The sequence below is a fragment of the Hemicordylus capensis genome, chromosome 10 (genome assembly GCF_027244095.1).
Source record: "Hemicordylus capensis ecotype Gifberg chromosome 10, rHemCap1.1.pri, whole genome shotgun sequence".
NCBI lineage: Eukaryota > Metazoa > Chordata > Lepidosauria > Squamata > Cordylidae > Hemicordylus > Hemicordylus capensis.
In genome coordinates, this window is record NC_069666.1 from 111,662 (window position 1) to 133,561 (window position 21,900).

A 21,900-nucleotide genomic window follows, 5' to 3' on the forward strand; every position below is an offset into this window, starting at 1 on the left:
CAGGAGGGCTGTTGCACAGGAGCAGCAGCAGCAGGTTTTTCTTCTGTTGTTGAGGACATGACTAGAGCCCCTGGATTGACATTACAAGGAAACATTTAACTAGATGCTGGGAGGCATTTCCCAGCCGTACGCGCCGACAGTGGAACAGCCCACCTCCTGCCGTGGTGATCTCCCCAGAGGTTTTCCAACGGAGGCTGGTCAGCTATCAGCCCCTGAAGACAACTCCCTTTTCCAGACTACAGCTCTCATAAGCCATGCGGGGACCCCAGTTTGGAAACCCCGGCTTTAGCAGAGTCCTGCTCCACAGAAGGCTTGAGGTTGCAGTAGAGGACCTTCCCAGTCTGGAATCGATTGGACTTTCGGGGGGGGGGGGGGCACCAATGCAACACGGCTCACAAGTGCTGGACTAGCCCCAGCCATGGTGAAGACAGCCATGGAGGAAAGTGGACTGGCCACATAGTTGGGTCTCCTGCCACATTCAGGGCTCCCAGCTACAGCTTCCAATGAGAAAAGCTGCATGCTGAAGCCGCTATGAAAGAGGGGGAGGGAATTCTGCTTCTCGGAGGGACATGGCACTATATAGCCAGTAAGAGGAGACATCGCTGGTACCACAACAAAAAAATCAACATTTATTTCATCATAAAAGTCCAGCAGTTAAAACTATATACAGCACTTCATGCACAGTCAAGAGACAGACATCTAAAGTGGCGGTCTAAAGGCAGCCTCAGCAGGAGACAGAGGCAGGTCGATACTGCGGGTGCTTGAATCCAACTCTCTCTCCAGCAATGAGGCTTTGGACGACCCATTCCTCGGTGACCACGGGCAGCTGTAATGCTTCTGCACATTTCAAGATGGCAGCTGGGCAGGAAGAGTCCGTCACCACCACATCAAACAGACCCAAACCAACATCTGCAGGACCAGAAGGTAAGAACAGCCCTGTGAGCTGAAGCCCAGCAAGGCAGCTCAAAAGCAAGAGGGCACCAGACTTCCCCAAGCAACTGCCAACCCCATGCCCCTCCTCTGCAGGCCCGTTTGAAACTGGAACCCAAACGCGGAAGCTGCCACCACCTCAGCTCTCCCTTTCTGCAGTGGGCCTAACAGCAGCAAGGGAGTGGCATGGAGTGCCCCTGCCCCACTCCGGAAGCCAGCAAAGGCCTTGCCTGCCCATGAGCCCCCCGCAGAGCAGCCCAGCAGGGGCCTTCCAGGCACCGTCACCTTTGCTCCAAGCGGCTGACTTGTGCTGCTTAACCGAAGCGGCTCCCCCCGTCATGAGAATCTCAGACCAGAGTTCCAAGAAGGCCTGCTGCTCATCGGACACCAGAAGCACTTTCAGTTGGTGGAACGGGTTCTCTCGGGGATGCCTAGAAGGAGCCGGGGAGGAGCAGCCAGCTCAGCAGGTAGCCAAGGAGATGGGGCTAGCTGCAGACCTGGACCCTGCTCCCTTTGCACAGCCAGCCTGGGTCTGGCTGCAACAGGAGCGCCCACTTCTTGGCCTCACAGGTGCTCTTGACTACTGCTCCCACCACCACCACCACCACCACTCCCTCCCTGCACTCACCAGTCCAGCAGTCTCTGCTCCTGCAAGCTATACCCAGCCGGCAGCAAGTAATTCCGGTAGTTCTGGAGCTGGTTGGCATGGCAGCTGTCATGGACCCAGACGTGAGACACACAGGGGATTCCTCGCGCAAGGCACAGGAAGTACTTCCGGTTGCAGCAGTGCTGGTCTGCTATCAGGAGGCACTTATAGGCAGCGCTGCACTGAAGAAGGGGGTAGAGAGAAGCCTGTTCGAGTAGGCTGCCACCCACCCAACAGGCCGTGCAGGTGGCCTAACATCCCAACGGTTCAGCAGGTGGGGCTGCCCCAGTCAGCTGCAATTGACTCCAACTGTCCATGGTTTGGCAAGGTGGTGGAGGATGGTGGCCTCTCAGCTCCAGACAGTTTTGGATGGAACAGATTATCTAGACCCATTTCAAACTGGGTTTGGGGTGGGCTATGGGATGGAGACTGCATTTGTCAGCCTGATGATTTCCAACTGGGAATTGACAGAGAGGGAGCAGGACTCCATCGGTCCTTCTCTGTGAAGAGCAGACACAGCTTCAGGTGGTGAGCAAGCTTTTCTAAACATCTAGCCTTTCCCCCCTTCAAACTAACTAACAGGACGAGGGGAGATTTTCAGGGGCTGGTTTCTCTTTAAGGGATAAGTCTGTGTGTCTGTGATTTGCCAGGGCTAACAAACTCCAGTGCTTTAGTCTTTTTTGGATTTAGTCTGTCTGTTATCCCTCACCCAGCCCATTACCACCTCCAGGCAGACATTTAGGGAGATTATGCCTGTTCCTGATGACATTGACAGGGAGAAACAGATCTGAGTTTCATCAGCATTCTGATGACACCCTGCATCAAATCTCCTGATGATTTCTTGCAGCAGTTTTGGGTAGTTATTAAAAAGCATTGGAGACAGTATGGAGCCTTGTGAGACTCCAGTCAGAAGCTGTTGTTTCTAAGAGCAAGGATCTCCAAGTGATACCATCTGGAATCTGCCCAAAAGGTAGGAGTGGAGCCACTGCAAAGCAGTGTCTACCATTCCCAACACTCTCTGACGGTCCAGAAGGATACTGGAACTGAAAATGGGGAGTGGGTGGAGTGTAAGGCAGTTACAAAGAGTAGGGTCTTTGTGATCCAAGGACTTTGTGAGCAAGGTGCCCCCCCGCCCCATCCCGTGTGTAAAAGTTTTCAGACAGGAAGGCTGCTATTTGCCCCAGGAAGGGAGGAAGCTCCCTCTGGCACAAGATGCATCCCAACAGGCTGCAAAGACTGCTTTGTTTCAACAGGCCTTGGGCCTTGATTGAACTGGCAAACGGACTCATCTCCCTGGTAGTTTGGATTTTGTGCTGCTTTTGTTTTGATTGATTGCTAGTTGTAAACAACAACAAATATTTATATACTGCTTTTCAACAAAAGTTTCCAAAGCAGCTTACATGGAGAAATAATTAAATTAATTAAGAAAAACCTTGCAGGTGGAAAAGCAGCCTATAAATATCAGTATAAATCATCAATCAGAGAGATTTACTTTAAAAAAACCCCACAGAACCATAATTACAGTCAAGTGTCAAAACCCTGACAACAGCCGCCCTGCCCAGGCAGGCGTGGGGACCCCTCCCAAGGGGGCCCCTTCAGAGGGCTCTAGCACAGGGTTGCCCAACTCCAGGCCTCCTGCAGATGTTGGACTACAGCTCCCATCATCCCTGCACCTGGCCACTGTGGCTGGGAACAGTGGGAGTTGTCATTCAAACACAGTGGGAGCAGAAGCCTGACCTGGCTTTCATTGAAGTCCTCCAGGATGAAGCCGCCTCCAGCTTCCAGCTGGAGCTCCACATAGTGCTTGTTGTAAGGGGTGGTTGCCACGGGTTCTGGAAGAGAGAAGGGTGCTTACGGCGCTGGGACTACCGGACCCCCACCCCACCCGCCCACTTCATTTCCCAAGCAGCTGTACTGCTTACCCCTGGCAGCCCCAACCTCCTCCAGACCCCACACTGCCTCCCAACCAGTCCCCGGTCAGGGGGGCTGCACAGCGACACTGGGGGAAGCGAGGGGCTCGGCCCTGGGAGCCCAGCCCCAGCAGCCACGAGTCACTCCTGCCAGGGCCCGCTGCCCACACTGGGCCTGTCCCTCTTCCTTTGGCTTCCAGACCCCCTGCCTGCCCAAGGGCCAGCTTGCACACGCCCTCCTGAAGTGTCACTGGAGAGGCGTCACATGGCCAGCTGAACCCTGTACAGCCCACAGGGTGGCCCCTATTCCTTCTCAGCTCATGGCAAGGCACACAGACAGCGCGTCTGTACGTCCAGCTGTCCAAGACTGTGACAGAAGGAGGGGCCGGCCGCTTTGCTCAGAGCTGAGCCCCCGCTGCGGCTGCCCTCACTGACCCCTCGGGATGCCAGCAGCCAAGCATCTGCTGCTGCTGCTGCCGCCACTATGACGGGAGAAGCCACAAGGGGCAAGGCAGTCGACCAGACCGAGCCCTCCCAGGGAGTGGGGGCAATACGGCGGGGGAGCTGGGAAGAAGCAGGACTTCCCCAGGCCAGTGTGCTCCTCAGCTATGAAGGCCCCAGGTGTCCTCAGGCATGCTAGCAAGCTTCGGAGTGCTGGCTTTGACCTTTCAAGGCCTACACGGCCGGGGGCCAGGATATCGGTCAGATCCCATCCACCCAGACTGCCAGGGCCCTCCGCTCATCACCTTGGGCCCAGCTTGCAGCCCTACCATTGATTGAGATTAGGTTGGTGAGGACGAGAGACAGGGCCTTCTCAGTTGTGGCCCTCAGTTCCAAAATGCCCTCCCAGAAAAGCTTTGCTATGTCCCCTTCTCTTAAAAAAAAAAAAAAAAAAGGAGGCCGTAAATTCATCTGCCTAGAAAAGCTTCTTCCTGTTTTCCAGTACAGTCTGATGGGTTTTCAATTACTCCCTTGTAGACGCACTCTACAGACACACACTCTGAGCTGCCTTGACTTTAAAACCCACTCCAGACACACCAGACTCTGAGCAGCCTTGCCTCCCACCCACTGTTCCCGCTAGGCTGCGCATGCGCACAAAAAGGCAGGCCCCCGCCACGGCCCCCCAACTCCCCAAGGGCCTGGCTCCTCCCTCGGGCTCCGCCTGCAGAAGGCAAATCCCCTCCCAAGTCCCGTCTCACAAGACTTCCATCGAGATCTGCAGGCGGAGCCAGAGGGAGGTGGAGGTGGAGGCAGCCCAGAGCCGCCTCCTCAGCACCACAGCATGGCCGCTGTGGGGAAGGCAGGAACAGGCGGGTGGCGGGGCGGGGGGGGAGTTAGGGGTGAGTAGGACCCATAATAAACTTCTATTGAATAAGAGGATTTCACCGAGAAGGAGACTCCTTTCTTTGTTTGTGCCAGTGTGTTTGCCAACAAGAAGAAGAAATTCTTTTCCTGTCTAACGCCCAAACTGAAGAATGTGTGAAGTTCAATGAACCGGCATTCTGAGACACTTTCACCATCACTGCAGCTATTAGGATGCAACACAACTCAATGGGGCTTGATTGGTTACAGAGTTAAATGGAACGTTGGAAGTTCTTTGCTGGAACTAAGCTTGTATATTGATGATTTAAAAGGGAGTTGGATTATATGGAGTCGGATAGAAGAAGTTGATGGCAGAAAATGACAGAGCACATTGACTGAATTCTGAAAGTTCACCTTGGCAGAATAAACAACCGTGACTGTTGGAAAAGGAGGAAGCCTCCCTGCATGCTGCCATTATGAACTAACAGAGATGGTCTGTTTAGCTCGGAGGAAAGCTGCCCCCTAAAGGGAAGTGGGGCTGCCAGGGTCTCACCTTCCTCTTCCTCGCTGCTCAGGGCAGACTTTTGATGACGGGGAAGTTTATCCGAGGAGGTTGCCATTGTGAGAAGAAAAGCGTAGCCCAGAAAGAGGGTCTTGTTGTGGGGCAGAGGACCCCACCGCTCATCAGGGACGCAGGCGTCTCCCAAGTCCCCGCCACTGCTGGACGGGCTCACCGCCTCCCTGGCACACGCAGTCCCTGGATGGGGGGGGGAGAGGGGGGGCTGTGAGGGAGGGGGGGAGGCACGTGTTGCCCACCGACAGTGGGAGCCCCTCCATTCTTCTTGGGGCCAGCCCAGTCTCAAGGAGCCCCTCCAGCGCCCTCATGGCAGCAGCCACCAGGCAGGCAGGCAGGCAGGGCCTCTGCACCAGAGCGCCAACCCGCCCAAGCTCAGCAGCGGCAGCAGCAGCCGCCACCGTGGCTAGGGAGGCTCCCCACACAGCTTACCAGCTGGTTTCAGGCAGGAGGCTGACCGCCTCCCTCGCTTGGCTGGCGATCTCTCCTCTTCAGAGGCCAGCAGCTTCCTCTTGCCAGCCGGCAGCCGGTGTGGCGTCTGGGGACTCTCCGGGCCCTTGCGGGGGGGCGTCCCGCTGCTGGAGGTGCTGGGGGAGCCCAGGTGGCCACGTCTCCTCCGCTTGCCCTCGACCAGGTTGTCTAAACCCACCAGGCAGAACGCCATCAGCCCCAGCCCTCCGCGGGCAGAAGCAAGCAGTGCCGCCCCCCCGCTCCCCCCCCGAATGTGCCCCTGCACACTGGGCCACGCTCAGGAGCGCAGCAGCTGCCCTGCAAGCAGAAGGTCCCGGGCTCAGGCCAAGGCTGGCAAAGGGCCCCTGGGCAGTGGAGAGATCAGGCTGGCGGGGCTGGCCCAAGGTCCCTCTCGGCCGCCGCAACCCAGCCAGCCCCCAGTTACCTGCAGCTGGCCGAGGCTGCCGTTTCTGGGGCCAGCGCAAGGAGGGCGTCTGGGCTGCCGCCGGCGGGTGCCGTACCTAGGCTGATGTCAGCCGCCTTGGCCAGGGGCGTGATGGGTTCACAGGGGCCCAGCCCAAACTGCTCCCGGAGCCGGTTTCCTTGCTCCAGAGACAAGATGACGGCCGTCCGCCGGTACCACTTCCTCTGCCCGTCCTTCTCAATGCAGTAGAAGAGCTCCCCGGACTCCTGCCGATGGCCCTTCACCACGCCTGCAGCCAAGGCAGAGGGCGGCGTCAGGGGCAGCCCGCGGCCAGCTCCCCCCCCTCCCTCCCTCCCCCCCTCGCCTCCAGGCCGCTACCTGCGCTGAAGTACTCGTCCTCCGAGAGGGCCGTCACCTCCGTCTCCAGCGGGAGGGGGTCGCACAAGAGGATGTCCCGGCCAGGCACGTCACACTCGTAGCCGTCGTCAAAGAGCAGCTTGTACTTGGCAGCCCCCACGTCCTGCGTGATGGTCCCGGAGTAGAAGTAGCCGTTGGAGGACCACTTGGCCACCACGCGGAGGCCCACAAAGCTGCTCCCCAGAGAGGGGCTGGAGGGCCCAGTGCTGTCAGAGAAGCCCAAGCGCTCTTGGAGAGGGATCTCCGGGGAGCCGCTGCGGCGCAGAGGGGGCCCCGCCTGCTCCTGGCCCTCTGGCAGGCCGCCTGGGAGGTGTGGCGCGTTTCTTTCTTCAGCCCAAAGGTCCTCTGTTGTGGACAGACCAGGCCTGCAGAAGCACAGAGGGAGAGGAGAGCAACTGCTAGGCAGCCCCCCCACCCCACCCCACCCCCCCCGCGCCAAGCCCTCAGCAATTGCAGCCAACCCTCACGACGCTACCTTGCTCCAGGCGGCCGCGAGGTGGGGCGGCCCCTTCTCCCTCGCCCGCGGGGAACAGAAGGCGCTCTCCTGCTGCCCAGCTGGTCGCTGAGGCCGGGCTCTTCCTCCTCACACCCTGCGGCTGCTACATGCTCAGGCTGGACCGGAGGGCGGGCCTGGCCACCCCCCTTGGCAGGGCTAGGGAGACAAAGGCAGCTTAGGCCCTCGGGAGGCACAGCGCACGCCTCACGGGCCACAGTGCCCTCACTCCCTGGGACGGTGGACAGCCCGCCCTCACCCCGAAGGGAAGCCACAGGCTCATGTGGACAGCCACGTCCCCGTGGTCAGGAGAGGGCAAGGCCATGCCAGCACAGCTGGCCATCTCAACCCCCCCGCCCCCACTCCATTTCGGACGACTCTGAAAATGATATGGTCTCCCAATGCTTCTGCATCACGCTACCCAAAAGGAACACCAACGCTTGTCACTCTGAACAAATTCAACTCGTTTTCTACTCAGATCTCATGTCCTTTGACACAAGTTTGCAGTTTTGAAACTGGGCCACCAATATGCCGAACCCTTTAATGCTAGATCTCCTTGAAGAGATCGATTAACCTTCCCGACTCAGAAGCCAAAGCCACCCAGAATGCAACGCAGCCTTGCCTGCGAGGGAACGGCCAGAAAGCGGTGCCTACGGCCCTCTCGGCCCCTCCCGAGGCCCTGGACCCACCTCCGCTGCCTGACCCCCGGCTCCAGGTCACTGCAGGCTCCCCCTTTCAGGGACGCAGCTCCACGCCCGGAGCTCCCACCACTCTGCGGGGCCGAGAAGGCACTGCTCCCACCACTGGAGGTGCGCTGGAGGCCCGAGGCCTTGGAGGAGAAGGAGCCGATGTCTCCCAGGTCTCCCGAGGTGAGTGAAGAGCCCCCCGTGCGGGAGGGCGAGACGTCCACCTCACACTCCTGGCACTCCACGAGGGGCTCTTCGGTCTCCTGGAAGGAAAGTGGAGCTGAGTCCAAGAGAGACCAGGCAGGACACAGGCGGGGAGGACGCCAAGGGCCAGCAGCAGGCACCCACCGCAGAGGCCTCCCTGAAATCCCAGGGTGGAGACACACACACACACACACACACACACAGAGTGTCCAGAGCCAGGTGCGCCACCTCAGAGCAGCATCAAGAGCCCCCACCAGGTGTTTTTGCAGCACTAGTGTGTTTACATAAGTTTCAGAAGAAAAAATCTGCCTTTGCTGAGCGGCTCAGGGGTGAGTGGGTGGGTGGGAGATAGAATATAAACACCTGCCCATCACTTCACCCTGCAACCCCTGAAAGAAGAAGGGCGTCCCCCCACCCACCTCCTTCAGACAGACTGACAGGCCAGAAATAGAGGTTGATGCCCAGTTCCACAGCAGGCCAACTGTGCATCTACGGGGACGTGTGGCCCATTTCCGGTGCCCCTGCTGCCTTTGGGTGGGGCGGGGGAGCTTCCAGAGGGAGAGGCGGCCCCCCTCCGCCGCCCAGCCTTGGACCAAAGGCTCTTCACTGCTGCACAGGATCCCAACCCCAGCCAGAGGAAGTCCTGGCCAAGGGGGGGCAAGGGGGGCAGGGGCGCGGCACGCCTCACCTCAACCACCTGACGCTCCACTTCCACCCCGTCCTTATAGTAGACATCTGTGATGTGCCGCGTGATGAGCGTGCGCACTTCCCGGATCGTCCGGACATGGCGCTGCAGGACTCTGCCTGGGAGCGGGTGAGGCAGGTCGGACTCCGACTCCTCCTCTCTCTGCAGGAAAGGAAAGCCAGAGAAAGCCGACTCACACACACACACACACACAACGCAGCCCGTGTCGGTGACTTCCGGTTATATCTGGAAGACGAGGGCAACGGGGTGGCAGGGAGGTGCGCTGCTGCCCCGAAGTGACTTTTCCAAAAACTGACACCGGCGGGAGGAGTCAGTGCACCCTCCCCGCTCTTAAAGGGAGACCCCCGCCGCCTTCAAACGCCCCGCCCCAGTTCCATGCACATCCCCAGTAGGCAGGCTGTGAATCCTTGTACTAAGCAAACTGCAGGAAGAAGGACCACCATGAGGACCATAAAATGACGGCCCAGACAGCGTCTACTTGGGGACGTTACTCTCTCGGGACACCCGTGAAAGAGAATGGCAGCAGGTTCTGGAGAGAGGAAGAGGGGTCTGGATTTCACCACCACTCACTGCTCATCACCAGGCCCGGGCAAGGATGGCATTCTGGAAAGGAGGCAATGGCCACTCGCGAGCACAGAGCCTTCCTTTGTGCTTCCGGCTGGACTGATTCAGAGTACAGTACAGTGTGCCGTCAAGCCGACTTCGACTCCTGGCACCCACAGAGCCCTGGGGTTGTCTTTTGGGTAGAATTCAGAAGGGGCTGACTATCGCCGCCGCCTCCTGCGCAGTAGGAGGTGATGCCTTTCAGCACCTTCCTACATCGCTGCTGCCCGACAGAGTCCCAGCATCGGGGATTCGAACCAGCACCTTGCTGCTTGTTAGTCAAGCATGGATTTAAGTCACATCAAACCCCCAAGGGCAAAAAATCTTGATCTGAATTTTAAAAGATCCATCTACTACTTGTACATTCCCTCAACACATCAAGGATGACTAGAGCCATCAAGGCGCGTGAGCTGAAGGGTGCTTCTGACACCTACCAGCCTGGCACTCTTGGTTGTACCGTTTGGGTGGGAGAGACCTTTCCTCTTCCTATCCAGTGAAGAGGTTTCTTCACAGATATTCCCTGACGGGGTCTCTCTTGCGACTCGCAGCCAGAACGGCTTCTGTGCTCAGGTGCTGGTGGTGGGAGCTGGCATTCGAGGGGCCGCTCGCCCCCCTCCCCCCGCCCGCGAGCCAAGCAGCCTGCAGGGGACCCTCCGAAGCAGACCGCTGGGACAGGCTCCCCCTCAATCAGCTCCCCGCTGCCACCCAGCAGCCCCAGCTCCTGCTGCCGCCTCTCACCTGGTCACGGGGGGTGGGGGGCTCTGGCTGCCCCCCAGCAGCAGGGGCAGGCCTCCCCCCACGGCCGTCCTCTGTCTGCACTTGAGCATCCTGCCGCCCAGGACACGAGCCAGCCATGCTGGTCCCTCTTTCGGCACGACTGCAGGAGGCCGTCTGCGTGGCAGCCGACACGAAGCCTGCCGGGCCCTGACGGACCTCTGCCGCAGTCTGGATCCCTTTGCTGCTGGTGCCAGCCCCCGGGGGCCTGGGGCCCCGATCCTCCCCTTCTGCAGCCAGAGCTGCTTCGGGCTCCTCCCGAGCCCCCACAACAGCAGCAGCAGCAGCAGCAGCCGCCACCTCCATCGCTTCGCCTGCCTGCTCGGCATCCAGCCCAGGGTCCTGCCCCTGTCCCAGGGCTGCCGGTCTCCGCGGGGGCTGCCAGGCTCCAGGCGCAGCAGCGGCCGCCTCCTCCTCCTCCTGAGGACTTGGGAAATTGAACAGGTCCCCCCTGAAAGCCAATCACAAGACAAAGGAGGAGAACAGTCCCTCTGGGCCAGCCCCAAGGCCCCTCCAATCCAGCATGTGTCGCCCCAATGCCCTCATGAGAGAGCCCGAGCCCACCTCTCTAGAGCCCGGCAAAGGAGTGCCTAGCCATGCAGACAGGCCCCTTCACACACACGCACGCACTTCAGCAAGAGCTCAAGCACACCGCACCGCCACGTACAGAAGGCTCACCTCCAAGGGAGCCACGGGCAGCCCACCCCTCTCTTCCACCGGGAGATGGCAGCCCAAGCATGGCTAGCAGAAAGGGCCTCTAGAGTGGCCGCTCCAGCCGCCCAGGGACAGGCTGTCTGGCTCAGATCAAGCTCCCTCCCAGACCCCCCGGCACCCTCCGCTGGATGGCAACCAGTGGCGGCAGCAGCAGCAGCAGCAGCAGCAGGCCCAGACAGCACGCTTGGCCCGGAGGCAGGAGCCCCCCGGGGGGAGGCGAGAAGCACCCTACGCCTGGGAGCGGATGGCGGGCCGGGCCGGGCCGGGCAGGCTGCTCAGAGCCCAAGCAAGGCAACAAGGAGGCCTCCCACCAACTTGCCGGAATGGCGGGCGAGGCCGCCTGGAGCCTGCTGCCGCCTTTTCTTCCTGCTGGACTTGGCGGACTCGGGTGAACACGGAGGGCCTCTTCGGAGAGCTGGGGAGAGAAGCAGCAGCAGCAGCAGGAGCTGGGAGACATTCCTGCCCAGGCGACAGGCCGTGCCCAGCAGGCAGCCTTCCAGCAGGGCCGTTGGGCCAGGACTCGGCTGCAGGAGCAGGCCCTGGGAGCCGGGGGGGGGCCCTTTCAGGCAGAAGCGCCCCCAGGCCACAGGTGAGAGCGCCACACCAGCTCTGCAGTTCACCAGCTGCTGAACAGCTGCTCTGCCCTCTTGGCTGTGCCCGGCCAGCGCCAGCTCCTCTCTGGGGAGCCCCCCCCCTCCCTCCCTCCCTCTGTGTGGGACCCAACACAAGTTGCTGCAACAAGACGGTCTCCAGCATGCTGAAGCTGGGGGGGGGGGCAGAGGCCGCCTCCCGCCCTGTTCCGACGAGCAAGCCAGGAGCCCCAGATCGGAAGCCTCCCACCCGCCGCACGCAGTGAGGGGCTGACCCCCTGGGCCTTCCATGCATGAGGGGAGGACGGCCACTCCCCACTGCCCCCTGCGCCAGCCACTAGCCACTAGCCCCCCCACCACCACCACCAGCCAGGGCTGGGGGCTCTCCAGGTCCCCCGCAGCAACGCGCGTCACTCACCTGGCAAGAGCTCCTGCCACCGACCCCGTCTTCCTGTCACCAGCTGCGGGCTCTGAGGAGCAGCGAGAAAGGAAGGGGCTGCCTCAGACTGGGACCCCCAGCCCCTCCCGCCGCCTGGCCTCCGGGGCAAGCAGCCCAGCCCGAGCAAGGACAGGCAGAGGGGCCCCCGGCTCCGTCCCGGGCAGGGCTGGGGAGGCCACACAGACACACACAGGCTCCCAGCCCCCCACCCGGAAACCTGGAGAACGGTTGCCAGCCAGTGCAGGCAGCCCTGAGCGAGAGGGCCCCACACGGCCTGGCAGCGCTCTGCTGGCTCTTCCCCTCAGCCGCCCCCCACCCCACATCATGCAGCCCCACCGAGGGCCCTGTGGCCCAGCACGGGCGCCAGGGCGGCTGCTTGGCCCCAGGGAAGGACGCGCCACGGGGGGGGGGGGGCGGCCGCTTACTCTCCAAGCTGAAGGGCAGCGAGCCGTCGCTCTCCTCAGTCGCAGGGGTCACCAGGTCCATGCGCAGAGAGAGCGCCCCGGCCCCCGCCGGCCCCCGCCGGCCGCTCTCCTCCCTCTCCCCCGGGCTCTCCACCGTGACGTCGTCGTCGTCGTCCTCGTGGGCCCCCTCGGCGGTGATGTCGCTGGCCGTCAGGGGGCTCTCCAGGCAGTTTCCATCCACTGGCAGCAGCAAGGGGAGAGGCCAGCTTGCCAGGGGCCGCTCACAGCCCATGCTTGGCCTTCCTCCAGCACCCCCCCCCACGGACACCCAGCCGTGGGGCTCCCTGCCCCACAACCCTCAGGCCTGCCGCTCTCCAAGGGCCCCCGCCAGCACCACAGCAACAGCCCAGCGGTCTGGCCACCCCATTCCGGCACCACGGGGGCTGGGGGGCAGCACAGTCCCCGAGGCGGGTCTCAAGGGCTCCCTCCCACCCTGCTGAGCAGAGCTCCGCTTCCCCGGTGGCCTTTCGCTGCCAACAGGCTACTTGGCAACGCATCCTCCCCCCCCCAGACACACACACTTCTGCGAGCAAAGGTGGAGGGAACCAGACAAGGCGACTGCATCGTTCCTCCCCAGCAGGTGTGCTCTCTCTCTCTCTCTCACACACACACACACACACACACACACACACACACCCCGCCAAGCAGCTCTCTCAGGGCAAGGCGTGGCGGGTGGGCAGGATGCAACCGTGACCCCCACGACTCACCAATCGGAGTGCTGTGTCGCCGGGGGCCCTTCTTAAGCTGGCCAAGCAGAGGTGGCGGGGTGAGGCTGGCCAGGGGCTGGGCCAGGACACCCCCCTCCTTCAGCAAAGGGACATGGAGGGGAGTTTCTGAAATACAGCGTGAGAGAGAGAGAGAGAGAGAGAGAGAGAGATGGGGGGCTGAGTGGAGGAGCCTGCTGCTCTTTCACCCCGCTGGACGCAAAGGGGCTGCTTCCGGCACCTCCCAACACACCTTCGCAGCAACCAAGACACGCCAGTCAGCCAGCCCAGGGGCGGGAAGGGAGAAGCGCCAATCCCTCCCCAAATCCCACCACCAGCATCCGTGCTTCCTACAGCGCAGCACGGACCGCCCCAGACCCCCCGTTTTACAGGCACGTTGGGGGGGGGGCTGTGGCAAGGATGTCGCCCGCATGGCTGAAGCACACAAGCTCTCATGTCGAGACGGGAGAGGGCAGCGCTCCCCCCACCCTGCCCCACGGCACAGCTGGCTTCTCCAAGAGCAGTAGGTCCCCCAACCAGCATCAGGAATGGAGAGAAGGGGCCCACGTGGGCTGGGGAGGCAGGCGGGAGCCTCAAGCGCCAAGCCGTGGGGGGCCCCCTCAGGCCTTGTCTAGAAGGGAGGAGGCCCCCCAGGGGCCTCGGAGGCAGAAGGGAGGCCCCGGCCAGCTCCGTGGGGCTGCTGCCGTTCCAAGGCCACAAGACTCACCCCCGGGGCCTGGCGGGCCTGCTGAGGCTCCAGCTCACCCAGGAGACGTACCATGGGGCAGGCCGGCAGGCGGGGCAGGCGGGGCCCTTGGCGGCTTCTCTTGCTCCAGCCCACGAGGCTTCTGCGGGCCCTCGGAGTTCATGGGGCAGGGCTTCTGAGCCGGCACCCCCACGCCGTCTCTCTCCTCAGGCAGGGTTTGGTTCCCCAGCAGGGCTGCTTCTCTGCCTGCAGCTGGCGGGCTCACTGGGAGGGTGGCAGGCTCCCCACCACTTGGCCCCGGAAGGGCAGCTGCCGGGCCCTCCGGCCTTCTGTCCCGCTTGGGCCTGGGCACGCCTCCCGCCCCTCCCGGAGGCAAGGGCGAGCTCTCCCCTGGCACAGCGCTACTCGGCTGGCGACACGGGCCTGCAGAGGCGGGCAGCAGCAGCATCCCAGGAGCAAGGCCGGCCTTCCCCTGGGCCCCACTGCCCTCCAGGCAAGGCTGGGGCTGCAGCTCCACCTCCAGACCAGCCCTCTGGGCGGCCAGAACCTCACTGGAGTCTTCCGAGGGGCCTCCTGCACAGCTGTCTGGAGCCACCGCTGCTGCTGCCGGCTTGCCCGCTGCTTGGGCCAGAGCGCCAGAGTCCTCCCTGGCTGCCGGGGATTCCGCTGCTGGCCCTGCCTGGCCTTCCAGGACAAGGGACCGGTCCTGAGAGAGCATCAAGCGGAGGGAAGAGGGGCTCTCCTCTGGCGGCGGCGGCTGCTGCTGCTGCTGCTCCTCCTCCTCACGAGGCGTTGCTGGGACACCTTCGCACTCGAGTCCCAGAGAGCCGCTGTCCAAGAGGCCCCCGGAACAAGGTGGACTGCCCAGGGCATCTCCAGCGGGGGCGCTTCCGGGAGCCTGTGCCAGTGGGGCTGGGGGGTCCTCGTCAGGCCTCTGCTGCAGGCTGCCGCTTTTGGCCAAGCAGGGCCGCCCCCCCGGAGCACCCCCAGCTGCTGTGGCCGGTTCCTGGGTGTGCACCATCCTGCCTGCCACCTCCATGGACGGGCTGCCTTCGCTAGCGGACAGCACCAACGCACAGCCCCCTCCGGAGTGCACCGGCAAGCGGGCCTCTGGGTCGTCAGAGCCGTCTGCTGGCAAGCAGGCGCTGGCGCCATCCCCCTCCTCTGCTTGCGCTTCGGGCCCCTCTTCCAAGCTCGGAGTTGGGAGGAAGGTGTCCTGCGGGGGGAAAGACAAAGCTGAGGTTGCAGCAGCCGGCCAGCTGTCCCTGCCCAAGAGCCAGATTCTGCAGCCTGCCCCGCTCCCTGAGGGTGCTGTGGTGGCCCCAACACCAGTGCCACCAGGAGGGCTCCTCCTCCTCCTAGAGCGGAGCTTCCTGCAGGCCAGGAAGAGGACATGCTGCCATCGGCCTTCTGGGCATGGCCCACCCCAAGCCGCCACCCCAGGAAGGGGCCCCTCCCACGGAGACAGGAAAGTATCCTTCAGGAAACACCAACTCCTGCTTGGGTCTCTCAGGAGAGCCCCCTTGCCTCCCCAAACCAGCCCCAAAGGCAGCCTGTCTCTCGGCAGGGGACTCCTGACCACTCACATGGGAGAACTCTGGCTGGGATGGGACAGAGACGAATCCTGGGGCAAAACCTGGTGCACTGTGAGAAACAGGCGTGGATGCCTGCGGGAGCCCTGTAGTGCTCAGCTCCATGGATGCCTCTTCCTGCTTTGCTGCTGCTGCAACAACAAGAGGGGAAGATGGACGATCACCCCCTTTGCGGAGGAGGGCAGATTTATTCCGGCCATTGGAGCAGAAGTCTCACTGCCGAGGCTCAACTGATGTGGGGAGAGGGATGCACTGCCTCGTCCTTCTTCCCCAGAACGCTAAACTGGGGCATCTCCACCACGGAGCTCCCATCACGAGGAAGGGCTGGAACAGCGGAAGAGCATCTCCTTGGCATGCAGGAGGCCCCAGGCTCCACCCGGGCAGCGGCAGCACCTGCAGGCAGGGCTGGGAAAGGCCCGTCTGAGATCCTGAACTGCTGCTGCCAGTCAGCACACGCAGGACTGGCCTAGAGGGACCACAGTGAGGTGGCTCGCAGGGAATGCCAACAGGGAAGGATGCCGTACCTTCTGCTCCCTGTTCTGTTGGGCTTCTTGGGACGAGGAGAGGCACCGGCTGCAAAGCGCCCGGAGACAGTGCCAGAAGGCCGGAAGCACAGCTGCAGAAAAGAAGCACACCACTGCACCAGCATCCTTCTGCCTCCACAAGCTCACAAGAAGAAAGGAGGCCTCTCCCAGTTAAGGCCTCAGAGAAAAGCCCCTCCAGAGCTGGGGGGCAAGCCCGCTCGCAGACAGGAGCCTTCTTTGCATCTCCTCCTGAAGCCAAAGGGAGAGTGTACGGAGGGCAGGGTCGTCAGCTCACAAACGGATGACGGAACGGAGTCCCAACAAGGGTGAGGAGGAACAAAGGAAGCAAGTGATCCAATCAGGCAAACGCGGTCCAATAAAGTGATCCAGTAAAGCAACTCCATGCAAGGGACAACTAGCTGTGCAACTGACTCAACTCGTGTTGTCAGGAAAAAAGAAAACGAGAGGAGGGACATTGTGAGCCAGGCCTGCAAGAGAGCAAGAGCAACCCCGGGGGGCTGGCTGCTTACGTGGAAAGAGGTCCCTGGCCAGAGAGGTGAAGGACGTGCAGGGAGTCCGCAGGAGTGCGTGCTGGAGAACCTGCCTCTTCCACCCGGGACATGGCACAGCCACCACCTGGAGCTATTCCAAACAAGAGGAAACTCCAATCAGCCAAGAGAACGCCTGTGCAGCTGTGCCAAGCAACCCATGAGACACTTCTGCAGCCCGGCAAACTGGCATCCCAGCAGCAACCCTCTCCCTGTTCCCCCTACTGCTATTTCTAGTACCCCTTATATACCACTTTTCAACAAAAGTGTGCAAAGCGGTTTACACAGAAGAAGACTAAATAAGATGATTCCCTGTTCCAAGAGACTCACAATCTAAAAACAAACACAAGATAGACACTAACAACAACCACTGGAAGGAGGCTCTGTTGAAGCTGGACAGGACCAGTTGCTCTCCCCCTGCTCAACAGAAGATAATTGCCACTTGGAGAGGTGCCTCTTTGCTCAGTTAGCCCTTCTCAGTCCGTTGGCGCATCTCCTGTTGCCTGTGAAGACCTTAGGCAGACCTTAGGCCACCTATGTCTTTTCACATTAAAGAAGCACTTCAAGGACATCCAAGAGGACTGGGAAATATTTCACATTCCCGGGCATCAGCACTTAACACTTAGGGCTCAGCTGGGATACTTCCAGCCTAGTTTATGCAAATGCAAGGCAGCTGCCATCTCTAACCCTGGAAGCCACTGTTGTGGTAACAGTACAGTGCACCCCTGAGAGACCGTAAAGGCCAAGTGGAAGACAGACTATCCTGGAGAGAATCTCTCTACGTGGTCACTAAGAGTCAACACCGACTTGACGGCACTTCATCAATCAACCAACCAATCCATCCATCAACAGTACAGTGGAGGAACACCCGCAATGGTCTCCACCATCTATTTGGGTGCCGAGTTGTTCACTGGTGAACAACTTAGTTACATGCTCCGCTGGGTCCTTCCTACTGACCATGGGAAGCAACGAATATATTCCTAAACTATGCAGGCAACTTGCAAATGCCTTTCAGTTAAGTCACAAGAGAATAATTTTGCATATTTGTCTGAGAATTTGAACTTCCAGGATGCTACAGAAAGGTTAGCACGACAATGGATGAGTTTCACTTTGAGAAATTCCATGCTCGACTCCCCAGCCCTATATCACTCGTTCAGCCACTGGAGATCCGGGCACTCCACACCCCAAATCCTCTGCACAATCAGTACAGGGAAACACTGCAGCATGCAAAAGATGCTGGCAATACAGCAGTGTCAGGAATGCAACAAAAGGGTGGCCCGGAGATGGGCTCTGAAACACCTCCAGATGGAAAGGAAGGAAGCGCCACCTCAGGGTCACCGGAATGCCCATTAGCCACGTTCCAGTTGCTGTCCATTCCTCCCCCAACTACCCTGCACCTTGCAAAGCGCTGGGCATGGATCTCAAGACGGCTGGAGAGTCTGAGACTCTCAGCATAAGCAGCCCCTCCCCCAGAGAACGAGGGGAGAGAAGCGGCACCCCTCCCCCACCCCACCCCACCCCACCCCGTCCATTCTCACCTGTTGTATTGCTCTGGCCAAACATATCTTCCTGGGTAGAGAAAAGCTCAGCATTCTGTGAACCCCAACTAGAGGGATCCTTCACCTGCGGCCTTCTTTCAGGCTGGCCAGGAGGAGAGGTTGGGCTCCTGGGAACTTCTTTATGAAGCTGTAGAGTTCTGGGGGGGGTGCCGCTGCTGGGCACAGCCTGGGACCTGGGAAGAGCAGCGTATCCAGACACAGGGCAGCATAAGAGCAAGCCGCCTTGGCGGCAAGAGAGAAGGCAGTGCACCAGCCTGACAGCAGGTGAGGGCCCACCCATTTTGCCTTGGCTTGCTGGACAAGCCCGCTTTTTCACCATCCACCCCACTTCCCGGGTCCTGCGGCACATGCAGAGGACTCAAGGCATGGAGGAGCGGTCTCTGCCCTCACACTGGGCTCGCGTAAAAGGTGCACACAGAACCTCACTGCTGCTGTCACCTCTTGCAAAAGTCCAGAGGAGACAGGGGGGATAAACTACCCCCTATACCCCACTATGGGGGGGGGAGAGATTTATCTCCCTTCACCAAAAGAACACCGAGGAGGGGTGACAGCAGACACTCACCTTGCAAGGCAATCCCTCCCAGGCCCTGTTAGTCCACGCCATGTCACCATATTGGGGTCCGCAGGCAGTCAGGGCAGAAAAAGAAACAGAAATTGGCTCTCTGCGCAACCTAGCTTCCCTCCAGAATGCCCCCCAACATGCACAAGGCTTGCCTAGATCTCTTGCACTCTATTCAAAGTCCTTTCCAAAGAATTTCAAACCCAGACTTCAATTCAAAGCCATTTGGACCTGAAACAAGAGAGCTGAAGTCCCTGGTGGTCTTTATGGCTTTCTAAACATCCTCTCCTTCAACCTTTCAGTTGCTGATTAACAGAGAGGCAGCACAGTGTAGTGGTCAGGGTGATGGATTAGGGCTAAGGAGATCCAAATTCAAGTCCCTGTTCAGCCATGAAACTCAGTCACTTCTCTCAGCCTGAGGAACCTCACAGGGTTTTTGTGAGGTTAAATATAGACTTCTCAGAGAAAGAGCAGGAGAGAATTGCAGGTAAAGTAAAATAGCTCAGTCAACTTTATTGTAATTCTGTTGGTCTCTTTGGAAACCATGGAAAGATTTAATAACTGGCAGCATATGGATGCACTAATACATAAAACAAACAGCCTGGAATACTAAGCCAGCGGCAGCCCCAAGCCGGCCTGTTAAAGTGTCCTCTCTCTCTCGGTGGGCCCCCAGGAGACCAGCAACGTGTCCCGAGGCCGGGGCTGCTGGCAGCAAGGGCGGCAGCTCCGGAGCAGCCCTGGCGGCAGCTGGGCGGCCGCCTCCCCCCCCCCCCGCCCGCTTTTCTCCCCAGGCTGTCCACGCGCAGCTCTGCGCGGCGCTCCAAGAGACACAGCAGGAGGAGGAGGAGGAGGAGGAAAGGGCGGCCGAGGGTTGCGCAGCCGCGGCTCAGGGCGGGAGGAGGAGGAGGAGGGGCCGGGCCAGAGCACCGCCAGCCGGGGGGGTGGAGAGGAGGGTGCTCCGTCCACGCCGCCCCAGGCGGGCCCCAGCAGCGCCCGAGCCGCGGGCAGAGAGAGCGAGGCCTCCCGTCCAGCACAGCGGCGGGCGGGGCGGGGCGGGGCGGGGCGGAGGGGGGAGGCCCTCCCTTCGCCACCAGCCCCACGTGGCGCCCAGAGCCCGCCGCTCTTCCCGGGGCCCGAGGCGACCGCGCCCCCCGCCCCGCCCCGCCCCGCCCCCAAGAGACAAGGAGGGGGCCCTACCGCCTGCGAGGGGGGAGCCGGGGGGGCTGCGCCCGCGCTGCTGCTGCTGCTGCTGCTGCGGGGGGGCTCCGGCGGCCGGCTCGGCTCCCGGCTCCAAGTCCTGGCTCTGGGACAGCTGCAGAGCCCCGACGCCCCACGGCGGCTGCGGCGACGAGGACCGGGAAGGAGAGGAGGCGCCCCCCCACTCTGGAGACGACCCCGCGCAGAGAGGGAGGGGGGAGGGGGAGGGGGGAAGAGAGAGAGGGGGGAGGGGGGCGTCAGCACCGGAGCCGGGCAGCTGCTGCTGCTGCGGCTCCGCCCGCCCAAGGCCCGCGGTCCGCCCGGCTTACCTGGCCGCGCCAGCGGGGGCGTGGCGGCCCTCCCCTCCTCCTCCGCCGCCTCCTCCCCCGCCTGCTCGGGCCCGGCCACCAGGCTCTGGCTGGAGGGCGGCGGCAGCGGCGGCAGCGCCTGGCTGAGGGGGGCTCCCAGGCCGCCGCGGGGGGCGTCTGCGGGGGGCGGGGGGAGGGGCAGCCCGGCGGGGGGAGGCGCCCCCTCCCCCCCGGCCCGAGCCAGGGCGGCCCCTCCCCCCTCTCCGGCGAGGCCCAGCAGCGGCGGCGGCCTGGGGTCGGGGTCCGGGCCGGGGGGCTGCGAGTCCTCCACGATGAGGCGGGGCGAGGCCGGAGGCGGGGGGCTGCGGCTGAGGCCGGTGGGCTCCATGGCGAGGCGGCGGCGGCGGCGGCAACCCTCCGACCGGGCCGAGCGCACCGCCGGGCCCGCCTCCGCCTCTTCCCGCGGCGAGACACGCCGCAGGCCCCGCCCCCCACGCACGCCTGCGTGGAGGTTGCCACGGCGACGACGCAGCGCCCCGCCCGAGCGGCGGAGGATGGAAGGGCCGAGCTAGGCGGCCGGGCGGGGGCGGGGGCGGGGGCAGTCCCCTCTCCCCCCTCTCGGGGTCGGGAAGAGGAGGTGGCCGCCGCCGCTGCTGCTGCTGGCGGCCTTTCCGGGGAAGACCCTCCGAGGGGTTGTGCAGCGGCGGGGTCGGGGACACCCCCCTCCCCTCGGCTTCCTCCCGGAGACCCAGGCCGCGGCTCTCGGTCCGTGGTCGGGGCAGCGGCTCCCTCCCCCGCCTGCCGTCACCCTCCGCCAAGACCAGCGGGGGGCCCGAAGAGCAGCCGGCTCTGCTGTGCCTCCTCCCCAGCCCCAGAGGCCAAAGCAGCCGCGCTTCCCGCCCCACTCTCCGGCTGGAGGAGCCGCTGGCGGCGGCCTTGCGCGGGGGGCTCCTCCCGCCCCGATTCCCCACCCCCCACCCCTGCCAGTCCGACGCACCGCCGGCTCAGGCTTCCACTTCTTGAGCAGAGAGACCGCGGGCCTCCGGGCAGAGCAATGCGTTGTGAATCCAGCCTGGAGGAAAGCGGATACCGGCTGCCATGCCGCTTAAGTCGGAGAGGAAATGGTGCCCTGCCAGGGTTTCGTGCATGCTTTGTACATGTGGCTGGAGTCAAGGAAGAAATGAGAGTGCCTTTGAGCATGAGCAGAGTGCGTCCCCTGAGCAATTGCAGCCTGCACCCACCCACACTTCGGATAAGGGCCAGCCAGAGGTTCCTGGGCCCGCACAGACAGTCGCAACCCAGGTGGCGGCCGTTCCCGGGATTCAGCCGGATCGTGTCAGCAGCACCTCCGACTCCCTTCTGCTGCTGCTGGCCACTCAGACCGTGGAACCACCCGCGACATGCGGAAGCAGCGCCCCCTGGTGCCCGGAAGCCGCTTCTGCTCTCAGCAAAGCCTCCAGACAGTCCCTGGCCCGTTCGAGGAGCTGCCGCCGGGCCACCTGTCTTTCCAGAGCTCCACAGTCTCCTGGCCCATCTCAGCGAAGAAGAAGACGCTTACAAGCCTGTCAGGAGAGAAACAAAAGAGGCTGACCCCCTTGAGGGGCCAGGGCTTGCCCAGGGCTAGTCCGCCTCTGCAGCAAGTGGCCTGCTCCCTGGGAGCTGTCCTTGGTCCTGCAGATTCTGCCCCGGACCCATGCGGAAGCCCAAGAGGCAGGCGCAGATCTCTTCTTCCCACGTCTTGTGGCTTCAGAGCAGCCGTGGGCAACTGCAAAATTGACAGGGGAAGCAGGGCTGGGAGCCGGGTGGGGGGGGGCCAACCGCCAACCCCCCCCCATTCCCTCATCTAAATCTCGTGGTCCAAGGCAGGTGGGTATGAG

The 21,900-nt window shown here is 62.1% G+C and overlaps 1 protein-coding gene across 3 annotated transcripts; it reads right to left on the bottom strand.

The window, feature by feature from the left end:
* Positions 1–606: 606 nt before the first annotated feature.
* TP53BP1 (tumor protein p53 binding protein 1) lies at positions 607–20,554 on the bottom strand. 3 transcript variants are annotated; one of them, XM_053272797.1, is made up of 24 exons: positions 20,045–20,554; positions 19,716–19,901; positions 18,522–18,546; positions 17,939–18,132; positions 16,383–16,494; positions 15,853–15,944; positions 15,323–15,459; positions 13,809–14,952; positions 13,034–13,159; positions 12,288–12,506; positions 11,842–11,893; positions 11,153–11,248; positions 10,084–10,570; positions 8,725–8,883; positions 7,836–8,095; positions 7,129–7,305; positions 6,615–7,018; positions 6,334–6,525; positions 5,795–6,001; positions 5,342–5,545; positions 3,314–3,408; positions 1,559–1,758; positions 1,216–1,361; positions 607–909 (listed from the first exon to the last, which is right to left on the bottom strand). In XM_053272797.1, exons 1-24 carry the CDS (start codon positions 20,409–20,411, stop codon positions 725–727), a joined length of 5,466 nt encoding a protein of 1,821 aa, XP_053128772.1. In that variant the 5' UTR covers positions 20,412–20,554; the 3' UTR covers positions 607–724. The 3 variants fall into 3 exon arrangements, with proteins under 3 accessions (XP_053128772.1, XP_053128770.1, XP_053128771.1); XM_053272795.1 differs by having other exon boundaries at positions 15,323–15,456; positions 20,045–20,488; XM_053272796.1 differs by lacking the exon at positions 11,153–11,248 and having other exon boundaries at positions 20,045–20,488.
* Between the last annotated feature and the right edge of the window lie 1,346 nt (positions 20,555–21,900).